We start from the raw sequence: 21,719 nt of genomic DNA on the forward strand, positions 1-21,719 counted from the left end.
TGGGACAAAACACAAACAAGGATGGGACAAAAAACAAACGAAAGATAACTATTGTCAAATATACTGTGTCCTTAAAATGTACAGTATATAGTATGTATAAGCTAGAAGTAGAAGCCTAAGTGTTGTTGTCCATTAGTTTACTCCAATTAGGGAAGGGGAAAATAATAAAGGAAAATATATTTAAAAAATATATACAGTCAAAAGTTTGGACACACCTACTCATTCAAGGTTTTTTTCTTTTACTATTTTATACATTGTAGAATAATAGTGAAGACATCAAAACTATGAAATAACACATATGGAATCATGTAGTAACCAAAAAAGTTTAAAATTCAAATATATTTGAGATTCTTCACAGTAGCCACACTTTGCCTTGATGACAGCTTTGCACACTCTTTGCATTCTCTCTACCAGCTTCATGAGGTAGTCACCTGGAATGCATTTCAATTAACAGGTGTGACATCTTAAAAGTTAATTTGTGGAATTTATTTTCTTCTTAATGCATTTGAGACAATCAGTTGTGTTGTGACAAGGTAGGGGTGGTATACAGAAGATAGTCCTATTTGTTAAAAGACCAAGTCCATATTATGGCAAGAACAGCTCAAATAAGCAAAGAGAAACAACAGTCCATCATTACCCTAAGACATGAAGGTCAGTCAATCCGGAAAATGGCAAGAACTTTGAAAGTTTCTTCAAGTGCAGTCGCAAAAACCATCAAGAGCTATGATAAAACTGGTTCTCATGAGGACCGCCACAGGAAAGGAAGACCCAGAGTTACCTCTGCTGGAGAGGATAAGTTCACTAGAGTTAACTGCACCTCAGATTGCAGCCCAAATAAATGCTTCACGGAGTTCAAGTAACAGACAAATCTCAACAACAAATGTTCAGAGGAGACTGCATGAATCAGGCCTTCAGGGTCGAATTGCTGCAAAGAAACCACTCTAAAGGACACCAATTATAAGAAGAGACATGTTTGGGCCAAGAAACATGAGCAATGGACATTAGACCAGTGGACATCTGTCCTTTGGTCTGATGAGTTCAAATTTTAGATTTTTTGGTTTCAACTGCTGTGTCTTTGTGAGACGTAGAGTCGGTGAATGGATGATCTCCGCATGTGTGGTTCCCACCGTGAAGCATGGAGGAGGAGGTGTGATGGTGTGGGGGTGCTTTGCTGTTGACAGTGTCTGTGATTTATTTAGAATTCAAGACACACTTAACCAGCATGGGCTACCAAAGTATTCGGCAGTGATACGCCATCCCATCTGGTTTGCGCTTAGTGGGACTGTCATTTGTTTTTTCAACAGGACAATGACCCAACACACCTCCAGACTGTATACGGGCTATTTGACCATGAAGGAGAGTGATGGAGTGCTGCATCAGATGACCTCCACAACCACCCAACATCAACCCAATTGAGATGGTTTGGGATGAGTCAGACCGCAGAGTGAAGGAAAAGCAGCCAACAAGTGCTCAGCATATGTGGGAAGTCCTTCAAGACTGCAAAGTTGTCATCAAGGCAAAGGGTGGCTACTTTATAGAATCTAAAATCAAAACTATTTTGATTTGTTTAACGCTTTTTAGGTTACTTGTTAAGGTCAATGGCATCATGAACTTTACCCAGGACCGGGACATTTTACGCCAGAAACCTCGTTGCCTCTGCCAGGAGGCTGAAACTTGACCATAAGTGGATCTTCCAGCGAGACAATAACCCCAAGCACATATCAAAATCCACAAAGACATGGTAAATTGGCCACAAAATCTAAATTTTGCAATGGCCATCCAGTCTACGGACATGACGCCCATTGAAAACCTTTGGTTTGAATTGAAGAGGGATATCCTTTGTCTAAGCACAGACGAAGGATATCAAGGATCTGAAAGAAATCTGTAAGGAGGAATGGTCTTAGATAACTCCCAATGTGTTCTCCAACTCATAAAACATTTTAGAAAAATGCTCAATGCCATTATCCTATCAATTTGAGTTATTGGGACCCCTACCTTTTTGAGATTATAAAATAATATAATTGTCAAACAATTTTGAGCATACAATATACTGTAGCTCAGTATTTTAATTATTTATTTTATACAGTCATTTTTGCTCATCTTTATCAAGGGTGTCAATAATTTCAGACCCCACTGTGGGAGTATTGTCACGGGTGGACATGAGAGCAACTGTGTCCCTTTAAGAGAGACATTGTCCCTTTAAGGTAAAATCCATGTTAATAAGGAGTAAACAGGTTGAAAAGGAGAAAATGGGTTGAAAGGGTGACCATCATCTTGGTTGGTTCATGGTTATTAAATGAGGTTCTCTCTTCTGTAATTCTGTATACCTTTAACTTGAACATTTAATTATTAACGGAGAATAGTCAAGTGCTATTCAACCAAACAATGTCAATAGTTCTCATAGGCCTTTATTGTGATAGTTAGATGTCTTTTCAAAGTTTCTTTATTTTATTTATGAAGATATTATCTTGTGAGGTCTTTCCAAGACCAATTATTGGACAGCAAAAGATGATAGGATTAAATCCATAGTGTTGCTCTGTCTTTGGTTGTATTTGTTGTCGTTGTTTGGGTGATCTCTGTGCAGGTTGGATGCACATGATCTCTGTCCGACACGCTGCATTTCTGGAGGGAGTCTCATCGCAATCCGAGCCATGCTTTCAAACCCCCGGCTCACCGCAGAAGCCAACCACACATAAACCTTGTTAGAAAAATCTCAGTTACAACCCCACGTCCGCAACCAGCAACCAGCAACCACACTTTACCTTATTTCATTTTTATTGATTTGATTGATTTGATTTGATTTCACTGACATTAAAATGGTAAAATCCTGGCCCTTTTAGCACAAACCTTTTTGTAGAGTGGGAGCGGAAGACTCATATCCAAAATTGTTTTAATAAGTGTAGACTAACGGCCGAGGAGACAAAAATCTGCATACTCTATTTTATTCCCAGTTATTCAATGAATAGATGAACCACTGTTTCTGTATGCAGTGCCTTCGTCAGGGTCAAAGCATACACCAAGGGCATTCGTTTTCCACATTCAATTTTGAGCAGACAATTGTTCAGTCAATGCAGAATGGAATAGATCTGTACTTATTGAATCTGTTAGAAATGTTTGACCCCAAAAAGAGACTGGCAAGGATGATGTTGTAAGTTTAATAAAAAGGTATACAGCCTGAGCCCTGCAGCGTTGTATTTTGCTTTAGCAGAGTAGCTGCAAGTTTCAGTACTGCTCCTCTTTCATAGTGCAAGGCCTCTATAGGCCAACAGTAAGAACCACAGTTCAAGAACATAAAAAATATTCATGTATTTTTCCTCTCTCCCTCTCTCTGAACTTGTGCTGAGTCTAGAGGTTGACCGATTATGATTTTTCAACACCGATACCAATACCGATTATTGGAGGACCAAAAAAGGCCGATACCGATTAATCGGACGATATATACAGTGGGGCAAAAAAGTATTTAGTCAGCCACCAATTGTGCAAGTTCTCCCACTTAAAACGATGAGAGAGGCCTGTAATTTTCATCATAGGTACACTTCAACTATGACAGACAAAATGAGAGAAAAAAAATCCAGAAAATCACATTGTAGGATGTTTTATGAATTTATTTGCAAATTATGGTGGAAAATAAGTATTTGGTCACCTACAAACAAGCAAGATTTCTGGCTCTCACAGACCTGTAACTTCTTCTTTAAGAGGCTCCTCTGTCCTCCACTCGTTACCTGTATTAATGGCACCTGTTTGAACTTGTTATCAGTATAAAAGACACCTGTCCACAACCTCAAACAGTCACACTCCAAACTCCACTATGGCCAAGACCAAAGAGCTGTCAAAGGACACCAGAAACAAAATTGTAGACCTGCACCAGGCTGGGAAGACTGAATCTGCAATAGGTAAGCAGCTTGGTTTGAAGAAATCAACTGTGGGAGCAATTATTAGGAAATGGAAGACATACAAGACCACTGATAATCTCCCTCGATCTGGGGCTCCACGCAAGATCTCACCCCGTGGGGTCAAAATTATCACAAGAACGGTGAGCAAAAATCCCAGAACCACACGGGGGGACCTAGTGAATGACCTGCAGAGAGCTGGGACCAAAGTAACAAAGCCTACCATCAGTAACACACTACGCCGCCAGGGACTCAAATCCTGCAGTGCCAGACGTGTCCCCCTGCTTAAGCCAGTACATGTCCAGGCCCGTCTGAAGTTTGCTAGAGAGCATTTGGATGATCCAGAAGAAGATTGGGAGAATGTCATATGGTCAGATGAAACCAAAATATAACTTTTTGGTAAAATCTCAACTCGTCGTGTTTGGAGGACAAAGAATGCTGAGTTGCATCCAAAGAACACCATACCTACTGTGAAGCATGGGGGTGGAAACATCATGCTTTGGGGAAGTTTTTCTGCAAAGGGACCAGGACGACTGATCCGTGTAAAGTGCCCTGATAAGTTCCTTTCCTGAGGATGGCTCACCTCTCACAGTTCTGGGTGACTTTAACCTCCCCACGTCTACCTTTGACTCATTCCTCTCTGCCTCCTTCTTTCCACTCCTCTCCTCTTTTGACCTCACCCTCTCACCTTCCCCCCCTACTCACAAGGCAGGCAATACGCTTGACCTCATCTTTACTAGATGCTGTTCTTCCACTAATCTCATTGCAACTCCCCTCCAAGTCTCCGACCACTACCTTGTATCCTTTTCCCTCTCGCTCTCATCCAACACTTCCCACACTGCCCCTACTCGGATGGTATCGCGCCGTCCCAACCTTCGCTCTCTCTCCCCCGCTACTCTCTCCTCTTCCATCCTATCATCTCTTCCCTCTGCTCAAACCTTCTCCAACCTATCTCCTGATTCTGCCTCCTCAACCCTCCTCTCCTCCCTTTCTGCATCCTTTGACTCTCTATGTCCCCTATCCTCCAGGCCGGCTCGGTCCTCCCCTCCTGCTCCGTGGCTCGACGACTCATTGCGAGCTCACAGAACAGGGCTCCGGGCAGCCGAGCGGAAATGGAGGAAAACTCGCCTCCCTGCGGACCTGGCATCCTTTCACTCCCTCCTCTCTACATTCTCCTCTTCTGTCTCTGCTGCTAAAGCCAATTTCTACCACTCTAAATTCCAAGCATCTGCCTCTAACCCTAGGAAGCTCTTTGCCACCTTCTCCTCCCTCCTGAATCCTCCTCCCCCTCCTCCCCCCTCCTCCCTCTCTGCTGATGACTTTGTCAACCATTTTGAAAAGAAGGTCGACGACATCCGATCCTCGTTTGCTAAGTCAAACGACACCGCTGGTTCTGCTCACACTGCCCTACCCTGTGCTTTGACCTCTTTCTCCCCTCTCTCTCCAGATGAAATCTCGCGTCTTGTGACGGCCGGCCGCCCAACAACCTGCCCGCTTGACCCTATCCCCTCCTCTCTTCTCCAGACCATTTCCGGAGACCTTCTCCCTTACCTCACCTCGCTCATCAACTCATCCTTGACCGCTGGCTACGTCCCTTCCGTCTTCAAGAGAGCGAGAGTTGCACCCCTTCTGAAAAAACCTACACTCGATCCCTCCGATGTCAACAACTACAGACCAGTATCCCTTCTTTCTTTTCTCTCCAAAACTCTTGAACGTGCCGTCCTTGGCCAGCTCTCCTGCTATCTCTCTCAGAATGACCTTCTTGATCCAAATCAGTCAGGTTTCAAGACTAGTCATTCAACTGAGACTGCTCTTCTCTGTGTCACGGAGGCGCTCCGCACTGCTAAAGCTAACTCTCTCTCCTCTGCTCTCATCCTTCTAGACCTATCGGCTGCCTTTGATACTGTGAACCATCAGATCCTCCTCTCCACCCTCTCCGAGCTGGGCATCTCCGGCGCGGCCCACGCTTGGATTGCGTCCTACCTGACAGGTCGCTCCTACCAGGTGGCGTGGCGAGAATCTGTCTCCGCACCACGTGCTCTCACCACTGGTGTCCCCCAGGGCTCTGTTCTAGGCCCTCTCCTATTCTCGCTATACACCAAGTCACTTGGCTCTGTCATATCCTCACATGGTCTCTCCTATCATTGCTATGCAGACGACACACAATTAATCTTCTCCTTTCCCCCCTCTGATAACCAGGTGGTGAATCGCATCTCTGCATGTCTGGCAGACATATCAGTGTGGATGACGGATCACCACCTCAAGCTGAACCTCGGCAAGACGGAGCTGCTCTTCCTCCCGGGGAAGGACTGCCCGTTCCATGATCTCGCCATCACGGTTGACAACTCCATTGTGTCCTCCTCCCAGAGTGCTAAGAACCTTGGCGTGATCCTGGACAACACCCTGTCGTTCTCAACTAACATCAAGGCGGTGACCCGTTCCTGTAGGTTCATGCTCTACAACATTCGCAGAGTACGACCCTGCCTCACGCAGGAAGCGGCGCAGGTCCTAATCCAGGCACTTGTCATCTCCCGTCTGGATTACTGCAACTCGCTGTTGGCTGGGCTCCCTGCCTGTGCCATTAAACCCCTACAACTCATCCAGAACGCCGCAGCCCGTCTGGTGTTCAACTTTCCCAAGTTCTCTCACGTCACCCCGCTCCTCCGCTCTCTCCACTGGCTTCCAGTTGAAGCTCGCATCCGCTACAAGACCATGGTGCTTGCCTACGGAGCTGTGAGGGGAACGGCACCCCCGTACCTTCAGGCTCTGATCAGGCCCTACACCCAAACAAGGGCACTGCGTTCATCCACCTCTGGCCTGCTCGCCTCCCTACCTCTGAGGAAGTACAGTTCCCGCTCAGCCCAGTCAAAACTGTTCGCTGCTCTGGCACCCCAATGGTGGAACAAACTCCCTCACGACGCCAGGTCAGCGGAGTCAATCACCACCTTCCGGAGACACCTGAAACCCCACCTCTTTAAGGAATACCTAGGATAGGATAAAGTAATCCTTCTAACCCCCCCCCCCTTAAAAGAGTTAGATGCACTATTGTAAAGTGGTTGTTCCACTGGATATCATAAGGTGAATGCACCAATTTGTAAGTCGCTCTGGATAAGAGCGTCTGCTAAATGACTTAAATGTAATGTAAATGTAAATGTAAAGGTAAGAATGAATGGGGCCATGTATCGTGAGATTTTGAGTGAAAACCTCCTTCCATCAGCAAGGGCATTGAAGATGAAACGTGGCTGGGTCTTTTAGCATGACAATGATCCCAAACGCACCGCCCGGGCAACGAAGGAGTGGCTTCGTAAGAAGCATTTCAAGGTCCTGGAGTGGCCTAGCCAGTCTCCAGATCTCAACCCCATAGAAAATCTTTGGAGGGAGTTGAAAGTCCGTGTTGCCCAGCAACAGCCCCAAAACATCACTGCTCTAGAGGAGATCTGCATGGAGGAATGGGCCAAAATACCAGCAACAGTGTGTGAAAACGTTGTGAAGACTTACAGAAAACGTTTGACCTCTGTCATTGCCAACAAAGGGTATATAACAAAGTATTGAGATAAACTTTTGCTATTGACCAAATACTTATTTTCCACCATAATTTGCAAATAAATTCATAAAAAATCCTACAATGTGATTTTCTGGATTTTTTTTTCTCATTTTGTCTGTCATAGTTGAAGTGTACCTATGATGAAAATTACAGGCCTCTCTCATCTTTTTAAGTGGGAGAACTTGCACAATTGGTGTCACGACTTCAACCGAGGCAGGCTCTCCTTCCCGTTCGGGTGGCGCTCGGCGGTCGTCGTCACCGGCCTACTAGCTGCTACTGACTCTTTTTCCTCCCCCTCCTTATGTGTTTATGGTTATCACCTGGTTTGAGGGAATTAGCAATCAGGGTGGCTTTATTAGTCAGCCAGCCTGTCTGCTTCTTTGTGCGGGATTGTTCGTCTGTTTCTTTGGATTTCGGGAGTGGTTCGTGTGTGTGTACTGGTTTTGTCTTCATGTTGGAAGACAGGTGTTTATTTGACACCCAGTAGTCCGGTTTGGACATTGTTTGTGTACGAGTTGGGAATTTAACTCAACCTATTGAAGCTCTGCTGTTCCTGCGTCTGATTCCACAAACACCCCGACACCTAGAGCATTACAGAATCGCGCACCATCATGGAGTCAGCAGGAGCAGCAGCTAACCCTCTCCCATCGATGGAGGAACGGGTTCTCCACCACACCACCGTCCTCCATCAGATCGGATCCGCCATGGATCAAATGATGGAGAGAATGGAGCGATGGGAGAGGAGTGGGCTCCTCTCTCCACCTTCGGCTCCCCCTCCCCAGGATTCTCCATCCCCCGGCTCCAGCGCGCTCCGTCTTACGCTCCCGAGGGATTATGATGGAACAGCGGCAGGTTGTCAGGGGTTTTTACCCCAACTGGAGCTATACCTGGTCACTGTTCGCCCCACTCCCTCGGGAGCGGAGAGGGTGAGTGTCCTCGTCTCCTGCCTAACGGGTCGTGCTCTGGAGTGGGCCAACGCAGTCTGGAATGGCCCGGACTCCGTGAAGGAGCACTACCCGGAGTTTACCCGTCGTTTTCGTGCCGTGTTCGACCACCCCACAGGCGGCCGAGCGGCGGGTGAGAGACTATTTCATCTAAGGCAGGAGAGGAGGAGCGCACAGGATTTCGCGCTGGAGTTCCGGACCTTGGCCGCGGGATCAGGGTGGAACGACAGGGCCCTTATTGACCACTACCGGTGTAGTCTCCGGGAGGACGTCCGTAGGGAGCTAGCGTGTCGGGACATCGCTCTGTCGTTGGATGAGCTCATCGACATGTCCATCCGACTGGACAATCTGCTGGCTGCCCGCGGGCGTTCGGAGAGGGTCCTGTGCGTTCCACCACCCAGCGCCCCGGCTCCCATCCCGATGGAGTTGGGAGGGGCCGCGCCTAGGGGTATCGGAGGACGAGGCCTCCCCTGCACCAACTGTGGTCGGAGAGGACACACGGCCGATCGGTGCTGGGGGGGTCTGTCTGGGAGTCGAGATGTCAGGCGGGACGCTTCTCGATCACCCCAGGTGAGTCAGCACCAAACTCACTCAGAACCTCCTGTCGGTCACATGTTTGTCTCAATTTTTTTCCTTGATTTTTTCCCCTCTTCTCAGCATAGGGCACTAGTCGATTCAGGTGCAGCTGGGAACTTTATGGATCGCGGACTCGCCCGAGAGTTGGGCGTTCCGCTTGTGCCGATAGATTCTCCCTTTCCCGTGCACTCCCTAGATAGCCGGCCATTAGGGTCAGGGGTGGTCAGGGAGGCCACAGTTCCCCTGGACATGGTGACGCAGGGGAATCATAGGGAACGTATCAGTCTATACATTATCGATTCGCCTGCATTTCCAGTGGTGCTGGGTATTCCCTGGCTGGCCCGGCACAATCCCAATATTTCGTGGAGACAGGGGGTTCTCCAGGGGTGGTCAGAGGAGTGTTCTGGAAGGTGTCTGGGAGTTTCCATTGGTGCCACGTCGGTGGAGAGTCCAGACCAGGGTTCCACGGTGCGCATTCCCCCCGAGTATGCCGATTTGGCAATCGCTTTCTGTAAAAAGAAAGCGACGAAATTACCACCACATCGACCGGGTAGGGATTGTGCGATAGATCTCCAGGTTAACGCTGCGCTTCCTAAGAGTCACGTGTACCCTTTGTCCCAAGAGGAGACGTTGGCTATGGAGACATATGTCACGGAATCTCTGGGACAGGGGTACATTCGGCCCTCCATCTCACCCGTCTCCTCGAGTTTCTTTTTTGTGAAGAAAAAGGAGGGAGGTTTGCGTCCGTGTATTGATTATAGAGGTCTAAATGCCATCACGGTGGGGTTTAGTTACCCACTACCTCTCATCGCTTCGGCGGTGGAATCATTTCACGGAGCGCAGTTCTTTACAAAACTGGACCTCAGGAGCGCGTACAGCCTGGTGCGTATTCGGGAGGGAGACGAGTGGAAAACCGCATTTAGTACCACATCGGGCCACTATGAGTACTGCGTCATGCCGTATGGGTTAAAGAATGCTCCAGCCGTGTTCCAATCCTTTGTAGACGACATTCTCAGGGACCTGCACGGGCAGGGGGTAGTTGTGTATATCGATGACATTCTGATCTACTCAACTACTCACGCCGCGCATGTATCTCTAGTGCGCAAAGTGCTTGGCAGACTGCTGGAGCATGACTTATACGTCAAGGCTGAGAAGTGTGTGTTTTCCAAACAAGCCGTCTCCTTCCTGGGTTATCGCATTTCCACCTCGGGGGTGGTGGTGGAGAGTGACCGCATAAAGGCCGTGCGTAATTGGCCGACTCCGACCACGGTAAAAGAGGTGCAGCGGTTTTTGGGTTTTGCCAACTACTACCGGAGATTTATCCGGGGTTTTGGCCAGGTAGCGGCTCCCATTACCTCACTGCTGAGGGGGGGTCCGGTGAGGTTGCGGTGGTCAGCGCCGGCGGACGGAGCTTTCAACAGGTTGAAGGTTCTGTTCACGGAGGCTCCCGTGTTGGCGCATCCGGATCCCTCTTTAGCATTCATAGTGGAGGTGGACGCTTCCGAGGCTGGGGTGGGTGCCGTGCTATCACAGCGCTCGGGTGCGCCACCAAAACTCCGCCCCTGCGCTTTCTTCTCTAGTAAGCTCAGTGCAGCGGAGCGTAACTATGATGTGGGGGATCGGGAGTTGTTAGCGGTGGTCAGGGCTCTGAAGGTGTGGAGACACTGGCTTGAGGGGGCCAAGCACCCTTTTCTCATCTGGACCGACCACCAGAATCTGGAGTATATTCGGGCAGCTAGGAGACTGAACCCACGTCAGGCAAGGTGGGCCATGTTTTTCACCCGGTTTAGGTACACGTTGTCCTATAGACCCGGTTCAAAAAACGTAAAGGCAGACGCACTGTCCCGTCTTTACGACACGGAGGAGAGGACCACTGAACCCACTCCCATCATCCCCGCCTCGAGGCTGATCGCGCCAGTGGTATGGGAGGTGGACTCGGACATCGAGCGGGCGCTACGGGCGGAACCCGCGCCTCCTCAGTGTCCGGCGGGCCGTAAGTACATACCGCTTGGTGTTCGGGACCGCCTTATTCAGTGGGCTCATGTCCTACCCTCCTCGGGTCACCCTGGGGTGACAAGGACAGTGGGGAGCCTTCGGGGGAGGTATTGGTGGCCTACCTTAGCTCGAGACGTTAGGGTTTATGTCTCCTCCTGTTCGGTATGCGCTCAGAGTAAGGCTCCTAGGCACCTTCCTCGAGGGAAGTTGCAACCCCTCCCCGTTCCACAACGGCCATGGTCTCATCTGTCTGTAGACTTCCTGACCGATCTGCCTCCCTCTCAGGGAAACACTACGGTTCTGGTAATTGTGGATCGGTTTTCTAAGTCCTGCCGTCTCCTCCCGTTGCCCGTTGCCCGGTATCCCTACTGCCCTACAGACTGCGGAGGCCTTATTCACTCACGTCTTCCGGCACTACGGGGTGCCGGAGGATATTGTGGGGCGGCAGGGTAGCCTAGTGGTTAGAGCGTTGGACTAGTAACCGAAAGGTTGCAAGTTCAAATCCCCGAGCTGACAAGATACAAATCTGTCGTTCTGCCCCTGAACAGGCAGTTAACCCACTGTTCCTAGGCCGTCATTGAAAATAAGAATTTGTTCTTAACTGACTTGCCTAGTTAAATAAAGGTAAAAAAAAAAAAAAAAAAAAAAAAAAAAAATATTGTTTCTGATCGGGGCCCCCAGTTCACGTCCCGAGTGTGGAGGGCGTTCATGGAGCGTCTGGGGATCACGGTCAGCCTGACATCCGGGTATCACCCCGAGAGTAATGGGCAGGTGGAGAGAGTGAACCAGGAGGTGGGTAGGTTTCTGCGGTCGTATTGTCAGGACCGGCCAGGGGAGTGGGCGAGATACATTCCCTGGGCTGAGATGACCCAGAACTCACTACGCCACTCCTCTACTAATGTGTCCCCCTTTCAGTGTGTGTTGGGGTACCAGCCGGTCCTGGCACCATGGCATCCGAGCCAGACCGAGGCTCCTGCGGTGGAGGAGTGGGTACAGCGCTCCAAGGAGACCTGGAGGGCCGTCCGGGAGTCCCTTCAACAAGCTACTGGAAGGCAGAAGAGGAGCGCTGACCGCCACCGCAGTGAGGCCCCCGTGTTTGTACCGGGGGAAAGGGTCTGGCTCTCGACCCGAAACCTACCCCTCCGCTTGCCCTGCCGGAAGCTGAGGCCGCAGTGTGTAGGGCCATTCAAAGTCCTGAGGAGAATAAACGAGGTGTGTTATCGATTAAAACTCCCTTCCTATTATCGTATTAACCCCTCGTTTCATGTGTCTCTCCTCAGGCCGGTGGTAGCTGGTCCCCTGCAGGACGGTGAGGTACCGGAGGTCAATCCTCCCCCTCTGGACATCGAGGGGTCCCCGGCGTACACGATACGGGCCATTCTGGACTCGAGACGCCGGGCGAGGGGCCTACAGTACCTCGTGGACTGGGAGGGGTACGGTCCGGAGGAGAGGTGCTGGGTACCGGTGGAGGACATGTTGGATCCATCTATGGTAAAGGATTTCCATCGCCTCCATCCGGAGCGCCCTGCGCCTCGTCCTCCGGGTCGACCTCGAGGCCGGTGTCGGCGCGCTGCGGGAGCCGCGCGTCAGAGGGGGGGTACTGTCACGACTTCAACCGAGGCAGGCTCTCCTTCCCGTTCGGGTGGCGCTCGGCGGTCGTCGTCACCGGCCTACTAGCTGCTACTGACTCTTTTTCCTCCCCCTCCTTATGTGTTTATGGTTATCACCTGGTTTGAGGGAATTAGCAATCAGGGTGGCTTTATTAGTCAGCCAGCCTGTCTGCTTCTTTGTGCGGGATTGTTCGTCTGTTTCTTTGGATTTCGGGAGTGGTTCGTGTGTGTGTACTGGTTTTGTCTTCATGTTGGAAGACAGGTGTTTATTTGACACCCAGTAGTCCGGTTTGGACATTGTTTGTGTACGAGTTGGGAATTTAACTCAACCTATTGAAGCTCTGCTGTTCCTGCGTCTGATTCCACAAACACCCCGACACCTAGAGCATTACAATTGGTGGCTGACTAAATACTTTTTTGCCCCTTCCTACTTACAAAGCATGTAGAGGTCTGTAATTTTTTATCATAGGTACACTTCAACTGTGAGCGACGGAATCTAAAACAAAAATCCAGATAATCACATTGTATGATTTTTAAGTAATTAATTTGCATTGTATTGCATGACATAAGTATTTGATACATCAGAAAAGCAGTACTTAATATTTGGTACAGAAACCTTTGTTTGCAATTACAGAGATCATACGTTTCCTGTAGTTCTTGACCAGGTTTGCACACACTGCAGCAGGGATTTTGGCCCACTCCTCCATACAGACCTTCTCCAGATCCTTCAGGTTTCGGGGCTGTCGCTGGGCAATACGGACTTTCAGCTCCCTCCAAAGATTATCTATTGGGTTCAGGTCTGGAGACTGGCTAGGCCACTCCAGGACCTTGAGATGCTTCTTACGGAGCCACTCCTTAGTCGCCCTCGCTGTGTGTTTCGGGTCGTTGTCATGCTGGAAGACCCAGCCTTGACCCATCTTCAATGCTCTTACTGAGGGAAGGAGGTTGTTGGCCAAGATCTCGCGATACATGGCCCCATCCATCCTCCCCTCAATACGGTGCACTCGTCCTGTCCCCTTTGCAGAAAAGCATCCCCAAAGAATGATGTTTCCACCTCCATGCTTCACGGTTGGGATGGTGTTCTTGGGGTTGTACTCATCCTTCTTCTTCCTCCAAACACGGCGAGTAGAGTTTAGACCAAAAAGCTCTATTTTTGTCTCATCAGACCACATGACCTTCTCCCATTCCTCCTCTGGATCATCCAGATGGTCATTGGCAAACTTCAGACGGGCATGGACATGCGCTGGCTTGAGCAGGGGGACCTTGCGTGCGCTGCAGGATTTTAATCCATGACGGCGTAGTGTGTTACTAATGGTTTTCTTTGAGACTGTGTTCCCAGCTCTCTTCAGGTCATTGACCAGGTCCTGCCGTGTAGTTCTGGGCTGATCCCTCACCTTCCTCATGATCATTGATGCCCCACGAGGTGAGATCTTGCATGGCGCCTTAGACCGAGGGTGATTGACCGTCATCTTGAACTTCTTCCATTTTCTAATAATTGCGCCAACAGTTGTTGCCTTCTCACCAAGCTGCTTGCCTATTGTCCTGTAGCCCATCCCAGCCTTGTGCAGGTCTACAATTTTATCCCTGATGTCCTTACACAGATCTCTGGTCTTGGCCATTGTGGAGAGGTTGGAGTCTGTTTGATTGAGTGTGTGGACAGGTGTCTTTTATACAGGTAACGAGTTCAAACAGGTGCAGTTAATACAGGTAATGAGTGGAGAACAGGAGGGCTTCTTAAAGAAAAACTAACAGGTCTGTGAGAGCCGGAATTCTTACTGGTTGGTAGGTGATCAAATACTTATGTCATGCAATAAATTGCAAATTAATTACTTAAAAATCATAAAATGTGATTTTCTGGATTTGTGTTTTAGATTCCGTCTCTCACAGTTGAAGTGTACCTATGATAACAATTACAGACCTCTACATGCTTTGTAAGTAGGAAAACCTGCAAAATCGTCAGTGTATCAAATACTTGTTCTCCCCACTGTATATATATATTTGTAATAATGACAATTACAACAATACTGAATGAACAATGAACACTTTTATTTTAACTTTATATAATATATAAATAAAGTCTATTTAGTCTCAAATAAATAATGGAACATGCTCAATTTGGTTTAAATAATGCAAAAACACAGTGTTGGAGAAGAAAGTAAAAGTGCTATATGTGCCATGTAAAAAAGCTAACTTTTAAGTTCCTTGCTCAGAACATGAGAACATATGAAAGCTGGTGGTTCAATATTTCCAGTTCTTCAATATTCCCAGTTAAGAAGTTTTAGGTTGTAGTTATTATAGGAATAATGACTCGTCGACTATTTCTCTCTATACCATTTGTATTTCATATACCTTTGACAATGGGATGTTCTTATAGACACTTTAGTATCGCCAGCCTAATCTCAGGAGTTGATAGGCTTGAAGTCATAAACAGTGCTGTGAAGCAAGCATTGCTAAGAGCTGCTGACAAACGCAGTAAAGTTTGAATGAATGCTTATGAGCCTGCTGCCGCCTACCACCGCTCAGTCAGACTGCTCTATCAAATCATAGACTTAATTATAATATAATAAATACAGAAATACGAGCCGTTGGTCATTAATATGGTCAAATCCGGAAACTATCATTTCGAAAACAAAACGTTTATTCTTTCAGTGAAATACGGAACCGTTCCGTATTTTATCAAACGGGTAGCAACCCTAAGTCTAAATATTGCTGTTACATTGCACAGCCTTCAATGTTATGTCATAATTATGTACAATTCTGGCAAATTAGTTCGCAACGAGCCATGCGGCCCAAACTGTTGCATTTACCCTGACTCTGCGTGCAATGAACGCAAGAGAAGTGACACAATTTCCCTAGTTAATATTGCCTGCTAACATTAATTTCTTTTAACTAAATATGCAGGTTTAAAAAAATATACTTCTGTGTATTGATTTTAAGAAAGGCATTGATGTTTATGGTTAGGTACATTCGTGCAACGATTGTACTTTTTTCACGAATGCGCTTTTGTTAAATCATCCCCCGTTTGGCGAAGTAGGAACGCAGGACAAGCTAGTTAACCTAGTAATATCATCAACCATGTGTAGTTAACTAGTGATTACGTGAAGATTGATTGTTTTTTATAAGATAAGTTTAATGCTAGCTAGCAACTTACCTTGGTTCCTTGCTGCACTCGCGTAACAGGTGGTCAGCCTGCCACGCAGTTTCCTTGTGGAATGCAATGTAATCTGCCAAAAATGCTGATTACAGATTGTTATGAAAACTTGATATCGGCCCTAATTAATCGGCCATACCGATTAATCGGTCGACCTCTAGTTGAGTCAAATCCTTTTGCAGATTATGGATTTTTTTGTCAGGTCGTGTGTGTGTGTGTTAGGTTATTCTACTGAACTGATCTGAGAGGAAGTAGGAGCTGAGGACCATTTCATGGTCACTGCTCCTCATTTGTCATTCAGTGAAGTTAAATACTGGTAGGTAAATACCCCGTGACACGAGAGGGCAAGCCAATCGAAAGCAATTAGGCGACTTTAATTTATTTTATGAAAACGTCCGAACAATCCAACTACAGCGTTGTATAGGAGGGTGAAAGACATCAAGCTTTGTGGACTTGGTCCACACTTTGAGAAAGCTGGAGAAGCAGGAAAAGCACAAATGTTGCTTTACAGCGATTTTGTTTTCACATGAGTTGGAGTGCAAGTTACCATGGAAACAGTTTGCGTTGAGCTAATGCATGATCTCACATGACATTTAGAGGGAAAGTTTGACTACATCCTTGATGACATTAGTGTCAAACTCTATTGTAGACATCAGACTTTTTCGAGGTTCGTGGTAAAGGTACGTACAATAGATCCTCCGGAAGCAACATCAACAGACCATGATCATCTAGTTGATGAGCTACAAAAGGATATGTCAAAAGTAATATACTGAACAAAAATATAAAAGCAACATATAAACTGTTGGTCCCATGTTTCATAAGCTGAAATAGAAAATCACAGAAATTTTCCAAACCCACAAAAAGCTTATTTCTCTCCAATTTTGCCCAGAAATTTGTTTACATCCCTATTAGTGAGCATTTCTCCTTTGCCAAGTTAATCCATCCACCTGACAGGTGTGGCATATCAATAAGATGATTAAACAGCATGATCATCACACAGGTGCACCTTATGCTGGGGACAATAAAAGGCCACTAAAATGTGCAGTTTTGTCATACAACACAATACCACAAATGCCTCAAGTTTTGAGGGAGCATACTCTGCAGGAATGTTTTTTTTTTTTATTAATTTTACTAGGTAAGTTGACTGAGAACACATTCTCATTTACAGCAACAACGTGGGGAATAGTTACAGGGGAGAAGAGGGGGATGAATGAGCCAATTGTAAACTGGGGATGATAAGGTGGCCAGATTGGGAATTTAGGCAGGACACCAGGGTTAACACCCCTACTCTTACAATAAGTGCCATGGGATCTTTAATGACCTCAGAGAGTCAGGACACCCATTTAACGTCCCATCCGAAAGATGGCACCCTACACAGGGCAGTGTCCTGGGGCATTGGGATTTTTTTTTCGACCAGAGAAAAGAGTGCCTCCTACTGGCCCTCCAACACCACTTCCAGCAGCATCTGGTCTCCCATCCAGGGACTGACCAGGACTAACCCTGCTTAGCTTCAGAAGCAAGCCAGCAGTGGGATGCAGGGTGGTATGCTGCTGTCCCTGTCCACCAGAGCTGTTGCCAGGGAATTGAATGTTAATTTCTCTACCATAAGCCACCTCCAAAGTTCTTTTGAGAATTTGGCAGGGTGTGCTGGGGAGTATTTCTGACCGTAATAAAGCCCTTTTGTTGGGGAAAACTCATTCTGATTGGCTGGGCCTGGCTCCCAAGTGGGTGGGCCTGTGCCCTCCCAGGGCCACCCGTGGCTGCGCCCTTGCCCAGTCATGTGAAATCCATTGATTAGGGGCTAATGAACTTATTTCAATTGACTGATTTCCTTATATGAACTGTAACTCTGTAAAATCTTTGAAATTGTTGCATGTTGTGTTTAGATTTTTGTTCAGTGTATGTCATAGGTCAACAGGAAGCACTTACGCTTAGTCTGTCTCCTGCTTTGCCCTCTAGCAATGACTGGTTGTGCAACAAGTTGTATTGGGAGAAACTCCTCCTGTGGTCGTCCTTCTCTACGTGAGAGAACATGTCATGTTGATAGTAGTCCATGATTGACGGAAACTTTCCCACACTGCTCCTCTTCATTGTCTTCTCTTCATAGTCAACTGTGGAGAGCCATTTTCAATCAATATATCTATCTATCAATCAATCAACCAATCAAGATAAACTGTCTAAAATCAAATGATGTAGGCCTACAGTACATCTAAATAACATCAATATTGTGTCTGTGGATGTGGGATGCAGGCGAGATTCTGACCTTGGTTGCGCGTCTTTGCTCTGTTGGTAAGAGTGCTTTGGGTGGAGCCTAGCGTGTTCCCTTCAGACTCTGTCTCGGTGTCACTGCTGCTGCCTGAGTATGTGCACACACTCGCGGCTCTGTACTGTTCAGGAAAGAGAGGGACATTTGAACACAATGAGAAGATAGATAAATCCCTTTAAAGACTACTTCCCAGGAGTCAGATGAACTTGTGGATACCATTTTTATGTCTCAGCATCCAGTACAAAGGAAGTTAGTAGTTTCGCGAGCAAATGCTAATTAGCGTTAGCACAATGACTGGACGTCTATGGTAGACGTCAAGTCATTGTACTAACGCTAGTTAGCAATTGCTTCCTTAAATGGATACTTTGGGATTTTAGCAATTAGGCCCTAGATCTACTAGTATGCTAGCATATATCTATAGACTTCAAGTCATTGCGCTAATGCTAGTTAACATTGGCTCTCGAAACTACCTCTAACTTCAGTGATACTGGACGCAGAGACATAAAAATGGTAGCCACGAGTTCATCTGACTCTGGGGAATTAGATAAAAATCCCTTTAATATCACTGTATCCTCAACAGATTACGAAGATACTCTTTCATAATGATAATGCTTCTTGGAGATGTGATATTGTATAGGGATTGCACAGAAGCCACAATTACTATGCTCTTGCAGTCTATTTTGCTCCCAAAACACCACCCCTTTGACATAGGCCTAATAGTGCGTGGGAAGTTCCTTACACTGGATGAGTTTAGGTCCTTGGTGATCCTCTTCTTCTCCACTTGTTCCTCGTGGGCCTCTGTAGTGACTGTGTGGCTGGTGCTGCATAAGTCTATCTGACTCAGTCGCTTCCTTCTGATCACATCTATCATTCAAAAGTAAAGAGAAACAAATCATGAGACACAGACAACAACCAAACCCACACACTCACACCAGGAAGAGGACCTACGCATTGCGTACATAGAGGGCGGAAAAAAAGAAAGTCAAAGCTATTAGGTCCCGGAGTTTCAGTAAGACTCATATCTACATCCCAAATGGCACCCTATTCCCTTTATAGTGCACTACTTTCGACCATGGCCATAGGTTGCCATTTGGGACGCATCCATAGCTAGCGCTATGCCAATATAGTTGTTAACCTGTGAAAGCACACGCTGTACAACATGAGCATGATGCTACAATTTCTTTAAGTGTGAGGAGAGTTTGGCATTTCATCTGTTAATAGTCAATGGCATCCTCCCTACGGAGACTACACCGCTACATCTCTGTTCTTGAAGCAGCCCCGAAATAGCATCTTCAAACTGTCACCCCCAATGACAAAGCATCCAATGATTGTCACAGCTGAGTCAGTGTGAATTTTAATGACTATCTACCCCTTCCTTCTGTCTTTTTTTTCTCTCTACAACTTCCTACCTTCTCCTGACAACATAATTAACTGGGCCTCGTTGGCGGCGGCGCTGCGGGAACATCAGCAGAATAATTTGTACTGTGCCGAGGACAAAATAGTCCTTTCATCTTCTTGACAACCTGCGAGGGAATCCGTGATGGAGATTAGGCTCCTTCTCTATTCCTTATAATGACAGCTGCTGGTCATGCCTACCTTAACTGCAGTACCTTGGTTCACACAGATCGACACTAATTCCCTGATTGCATAAATCACTGGGATCACTCATCCCTATACTGTACGTGTACATTGTTAGTGTTACTTCCCTCAGCCTATATGATCCCTCTCTCTCTCCTTCCCTCCCTCCCTCCCAACCACCGTCATACTGTTGTGTTGCTGCGGTGAAAGAACAGGCAGAAGGTGGTTTATGATCTATGCTGCTAATTGTCGCTAGTGAGTTTGCGTGTCTAATTGTATTAGCGACTTATCCTTGGGATATGGTCTGTGGGTCGTATTATCCGGAGGGTTTTGTGAAGGTGGGTGAGGGACACGGTGTCCTTTGTTAAGCAGAGCTACAGAATATCACTCAGAATACCAAATCAAGCCTGATAGGCTTGTCCATCTAGTCCAGCATTCTACAAAGGTAGAAGGTTTTCCTTTTCGCTGAATACCTTCAAGTGGAGAATGGATCCTCTGTTGAGATTGAGAGGGTGGAACATGTATAGTGAATTCTTGAGAGTTACGTAAGGTTCATACTTTTTTATTTAACCTTTATTTAACTAGGCAAGTCAGTTAAGAACAAATTCTTATTTACAATGGCGGCCTAGGAACAGTCGGTTAACTGCCTTGTTCAGGGACAGAATGATAGATTTTTACCTTGTCAGCTCGGGGATTCGATCTAGCAACCTTTCGGTTACTGGCCCAATGCTCTAAACACTAGGCTACCTGCCGCCCCATAATGATGTGAATTGAAGTAAAACACTGCCACCCTCATTGCACAATCAAATTGAGCCAGCGAGAATCTGAATTTTATCCTCTCTCATTTTATACACAGTTTATAGATGGGTTAACACCAAATAGGGTTTCATGATAGTGGCCAAACTTCCTCTGAGCCAGCCCAGCCATTCTAGCGATTATATGCAGCTGCGGATCATTGGTTTACCTAACATAAAACCATTGGCATGAAGCAGAGACAACACAGAGCCTGTAACAGTGGTTGTGTCCCTATCATCGACTTTTCTCCTTGAAGTGTGCACTTGAACAATCCACCTCACATGATGGGACTGTACTGGTATAACAACATTGGTGTGGACAGCCAATGCTTATGGCAATCCAATGCTTCTTAATTCATAAAGGGGAGTGTGGAAGTGCACGCTTTGGGAGATGGGTATAGAATGGGGACGTAACGGGGAGGTTGATATGAGGTGAACCCCCAGTCTTACCTGAGGTGGATGGTCTGGGGAGGCAGCTCAGGGCTTCCTGTCCACAACCTCTTCCAGTAACTGAAGGGTCAGACAGGGAGTGGCCCAGGGCACTGGTGGGTTGTGCATGCGGGTGGGTCTCAGACAGGGACGGCACTTTCACATGGGATGGGGAATGAGCAGCAGAAGCCGAGAGGAGGTCCTGGTCAGGATCAGTGGGACTGTGAATGCTCGTCATCATCCGGTCGGGGCTGGACTCAGATCTGGGAATGTGGCGCCCGTTGACCCGGGTGACGGAATCAGGGAGGGGGAAGGTGCCAATCCCGCTGTCCAGGGTTCTCATCTGGCAGCTGGAGCCTGGGGGAGGGGGGGGGGGGGGGGGGGCGGGACAGGAGAAGCAGCGTGTGATGATGGGTGGGGGGGAGCAACGGAAAAGGAGGAGGAGCCACTGGATTGGATTCACAAGCAACTGAAGGGGTTATGGGTAAAAAGGGCATCTTGGGTAGGTTCAATACGGTAGGAGAACGAATGGAGGCAAAAGCAAGAGAAACAGGAGCATTACTTCACGTATCGAGCACCTGGGTACAATCCAAAGCCAAATCATTACGAGAAACTGTAGAAATGTAATGCAGGAAAAAGGTCTGAACTTTTCGTATTACTTTGTCCAGTAATATGTGTGATACGATCTGTTGTGTGTGTAATTCATCAGGTTTATTCCTATAAGTGGTTATCAGCACTCTATGATCAAATCTGTTTCACTTCTTCATAATATTAATAAAGGTATCTGACTAATCTTGAAAAGGATCTAAAATGAATGGCCGCTTGTAACTCCTAGCTCTCTCTGCGTTCCCAATCTAATTTCACCCATTTGGAACCCAGCGTGACTTTAGAGTGCCAATTTATTTGTGATTTTTCTCCCTACCTCCTGTATCAGCATTATGT

At 47.1% G+C, this 21,719-nt stretch overlaps 1 protein-coding gene across 4 annotated transcripts in view; it reads right to left on the minus strand.

The window, feature by feature from the left end:
• LOC139566448 (nck-associated protein 5-like) overlaps positions 1-21,719 on the minus strand; it is a 166,438-nt gene that overhangs the window by 7,875 nt on the left and 136,844 nt on the right. For 3 of the 4 annotated variants that reach the window (XM_071387624.1, XM_071387626.1, XM_071387625.1), the window contains 4 exons: positions 20,799-21,134; positions 18,716-18,840; positions 17,974-18,097; positions 17,640-17,821 (listed from right to left, as the gene is read on the minus strand). In XM_071387624.1, coding sequence (XP_071243725.1) covers positions 17,640-17,821; positions 17,974-18,097; positions 18,716-18,840; positions 20,799-21,134 — 767 coding nt within the window. Of the gene's footprint in view, positions 1-17,639; positions 17,822-17,973; positions 18,098-18,715; positions 18,841-20,798; positions 21,135-21,167; positions 21,275-21,719 lie in introns of those variants that run through there. The other variant, XM_071387627.1, reaches the window with a different exon arrangement.

Source organism: Salvelinus alpinus, chromosome 38 (assembly GCF_045679555.1).
Source record: "Salvelinus alpinus chromosome 38, SLU_Salpinus.1, whole genome shotgun sequence".
Classification (NCBI taxonomy): Eukaryota; Metazoa; Chordata; class Actinopteri; order Salmoniformes; family Salmonidae; genus Salvelinus; species Salvelinus alpinus.